Below are 3,446 nucleotides of genomic sequence, written 5' to 3'. Positions count from 1 at the left end.
ATTAAAATAATTAATTAATTATTAATCTTATATTATCACACGTACCATAATTGCCGTAAATGATTGGCATTACCCGATGAACGAAGGAAGGGTGTGATTCACATGCCGAGGGAGTCATGCGCTGGTCAAGCTCGGTCGGTGGCTTGTCCAAATCAAACGGTCTTCACAGATTCGTTGGATTCGTCAGACAATGGCTTTGAGTGAAGTGAATTCCTATATACAGAACATGGCATTAAATGAGCAGTGGGCTCAAGTCTCATGTCACACCATCTTTTCTGGATATGACGACAGTAACAGTGCTAAATAACAATGCTTATAAATGATAAGCTTAAGAATATGAAATGCGAAGTTTGTGTACGTATAATTTATATATATTCATCAACAGTTGACGACAAAATGAAAACATTGCTCGACGCACTGTGACGCCTTAATTTCCGTCCATAGTCGGTCAAATCGTAGCAGCAGTACCCAACCATTGCCCGTTTCGAGGAGAAGGAAAACGCTCCCCTCCTCCTTCCCCTCTTTCCCCTTCTCTTGCGTCCTTTCCGCATTTATGGCACCGCAGCCAAAGTGAAGGAGCTTCGTGAACTCGATCCTTATCCCTACCACTCTATATCTCTTCCTCCGTTCGTCCAAAGGGAACTTGCGATCTCTCTCTCTCTCTCTCTCGTGGCATTTACTCCCATCTCCTTTACGTGAGGATCTCAAATATCTCTGCTTTCTCCCCCGCTCCTCTTCTCCTCCTCGTCTCAGAACCGTAATAATGCTGTGCTGTGCGTACTTTTGGATGTAGTCATTTAATGGCCGGGAAAGGAGGGAACTTTCCGATTTCGAGCTAGCTACGCCCTGTTGCAGGTGGGATCCCCGCCACTGAAGGCTTCGAGATTCGCCCGCTTCCTCTCGCCTCGCCCCCCGTCTGCTTTAAAGGCGCCCCGGAGTTTGAGCTTCTGTTTCGTTCCTCCATCCAGCCTTAATTTTCTCCCTCCGGTCCTTTCACCGGCCTCTATTGATCGCAGAGAGAGAAAGCGAAGGGCATCGTGTGACAAGTAATGGGCAGGGCGCCTTGCTGCGACAAGTCCGGGCTAAAGAAAGGGCCGTGGACGCCGGAGGAGGACAAGATCTTGGTCGACTACATCCAGTCCCACGGCCACGGCAGCTGGCGCTCCCTCCCTAAGCTTGCAGGTCTTTCCCCACTACTGCTTCTTTTTTCTTTGAAGTACCAAACATATTCTTTTCCTTCTTCTCAGTTGATATCGCTCTCCTGTTTGTTGCTCATCCATGCACTCGCACTGCAGTCTCAACCAAAGACGGAATAAAGATGTACACCTTCGACTCTTATTTGCTTTTATCAGCAGATATGCATAGCATGCATACTAAACCGCAGTGATGCTTATGTCTTATAACCCTTCTTGGAAGTAAAGCAGCAGTAATTCACATCCTAGCAAGGCTGTAGTGCAAGTGTGTTCCTTCTCTGTGGGGATCACGTAGTGAACAGTATAGCATCCAATGATAGCAGTTCTCTTTACGGAATAGCCATGGTAACATGTTAGGATCTTAATCGTAATACCGAACATGTTTCGTGATGGTGATGGCCTGTGCGGGGGGAAGTGAATGACTTGATAACAAGTATTAATGAGCGAGACGATTAAATGCAGGTCTGCTTCGGTGCGGGAAGAGCTGTCGGCTGCGGTGGACTAACTATCTGAGGCCGGACATCAAGCGTGGCCCCTTCACCCCAGAGGAGCAGACGTCCATCATCCAACTCCACGCCATTGTCGGCAACAAGTAAACCACGCGCACGCTACCTCCATTCCCACTCGCACACACAAACTCAATAATACGTCATCCTTCCTAGTCCCTGTCTCTTCTTCTTACAGTGAGATTATAACCTTACCACTTGCATTTTCTTCTTGACGTTTCTTCAAGTTTAGCTACATCACACTGGCCAGGTTGCCATGGCAGCATCTTCGTGCTCTTCGTTTTTGTCTATTTATGACAGCGATAGCGATGTAAACCAGCACATTAGCATGAGAGAGAGAGGTGGACCTACTGCAATTAATATCATCGTACCTGTGGGCTAGGCGTCTGCGATATTTTGTTTCTTCTTCTCATTCTTATTGTGAATAGCGTGCATGACTTAAAGCTTGTGTCACCATGAATCACACATCATCATGAACTGTGACAGTCCCATCAATGACGTGAAAGCCCCTTCCCCTCCTCCTCCTCTCACTCGCTTGCTCTGATGTTTCATTTCAAGAGTAGCAAGTCACGTAATGAATTGGAATCATCACACCAGGTGGTCGACCATAGCGGCTCAGCTACCGGGGCGGACGGACAACGAGATCAAGAACTTTTGGAACACCCACCTCAAGAAACGCCTCCTCCGCATGGGCCTCCTCCACCCGGACCCCTCCGACTCCTCGCCCGCCGCCGCCTCCTCCCGCCACATGGCTCAGTGGGAGAGCGCCCGCCTCGAGGCCGAGGCCCGCCTGTCCCGCGAGTCCCTGTTCGCTCACTCCGCGTCCGCCGCCGCGGCCGCTGCGGTCACCAACCCCGCCGTCAACCTCCCGCCTCTCAAGCCCGAGCCCGACTTCTTCCTCAGGATCTGGAACTCCGAGATCGGCGACGCGTTCCGGAAGACCGCGGCCTCCGCCACCGACGAGTCGTCTCCGGAGTCGTCCTTCACGCGACAGAGCTCCGCCGCGGCAGTGAAGACGGAGCCGCCGCCTGCGGCGAGGGAGGAGACGGAGAGCAAGAGCTGCGTCACGGGCGGCGGGCCGCCGGTGGTGGCTGGAATGGACGACTCCTCGGGATCCAACGAGGTGGTGGACGACGTGTCGGAGGAGTCGTACCAGCTCTATCTGGACTTCGGCAGCGGCGACGACGATCTGGGCCTGTTCGGCGGCCAGGTTGGAGCCTTCTCTTCCCTCTTCTCCAGCGATCTCAACGTGGAGACGTCCCTCGACACCGCGTTCAAGTGAATGCTATGCTATCTTCTCGACTGTTAAACGAGCGCTAACTATGGAGCTTACGCAGCCACTAGATATAATATATGTTCTTAGATAATCTTCTTGGTACGTACAACGTGAATGAACTGTGGGTTCCCTCATCTTTCTTCACGCACGTTTTCTGGCATACTTATGAGATGACATGATTAAATGGAAGGTTTTGTAATTACTGAGCTGTTGATATGTCTTTTGTCCTTGAGGATATGCATGATCTCGACAATGCATCTTTATGTATCTGACTTGTATGCAATGGTGAAACATATTTCTTTTACGTACCTACACGATGGTAGATCCGATCATATCAATATCAACAAAATAAAAGATAAAGAATGAAACTGTGTGGGATAAAGATGAGGTGAAGGATGACATTGTACAGGTGACCAGTTGGACACAGGATGATTAAAGAGATACTGACATCATCTGCAATAGAACAGCAAG

The 3,446-nt window shown here is 49.9% G+C and overlaps 1 protein-coding gene across 1 annotated transcript; it reads left to right on the top strand.

The window, feature by feature from the left end:
* The first annotated feature begins 445 nt into the window (after positions 1-445).
* Positions 446-3,210, top strand: LOC135596885 (transcription factor MYB17-like). The gene is made up of 4 exons (XM_065089136.1): positions 446-695; positions 794-1,182; positions 1,656-1,785; positions 2,297-3,210. The coding sequence occupies exons 2-4, from the start codon at positions 1,050-1,052 to the stop codon at positions 2,979-2,981; spliced, it is 948 nt and encodes a 315-aa protein (XP_064945208.1). The 5' UTR covers positions 446-695; positions 794-1,049; the 3' UTR covers positions 2,982-3,210.
* The last annotated feature ends 236 nt before the right edge of the window (positions 3,211-3,446 follow it).

This window comes from Musa acuminata, chromosome BXJ1-11, assembly GCF_036884655.1.
Source record: "Musa acuminata AAA Group cultivar baxijiao chromosome BXJ1-11, Cavendish_Baxijiao_AAA, whole genome shotgun sequence".
NCBI classification, from domain to species: Eukaryota; Viridiplantae; Streptophyta; class Magnoliopsida; order Zingiberales; family Musaceae; genus Musa; species Musa acuminata.
The sequence above is the reverse complement of the archived record's forward strand: the minus strand, read 5'-3'. Positions and strand labels throughout refer to the sequence as shown.

Bases quoted from the DNA above. Each gene is read 5' to 3' on its own strand.
- LOC135596885 (XM_065089136.1), top strand. From the start codon at position 1,050: ATGGGCAGGGCGCCTTGCTGCGACAAGTCCGGGCTAAAGAAAGGGCCG. The intron at 1,183-1,655 runs GTCTTTCCCCAC...GATTAAATGCAG, and splicing joins CTCCCTCCCTAAGCTTGCAG to GTCTGCTTCGGTGCGGGAAG. The intron at 1,786-2,296 runs GTAAACCACGCG...TCATCACACCAG, and splicing joins CACGCCATTGTCGGCAACAA to GTGGTCGACCATAGCGGCTC.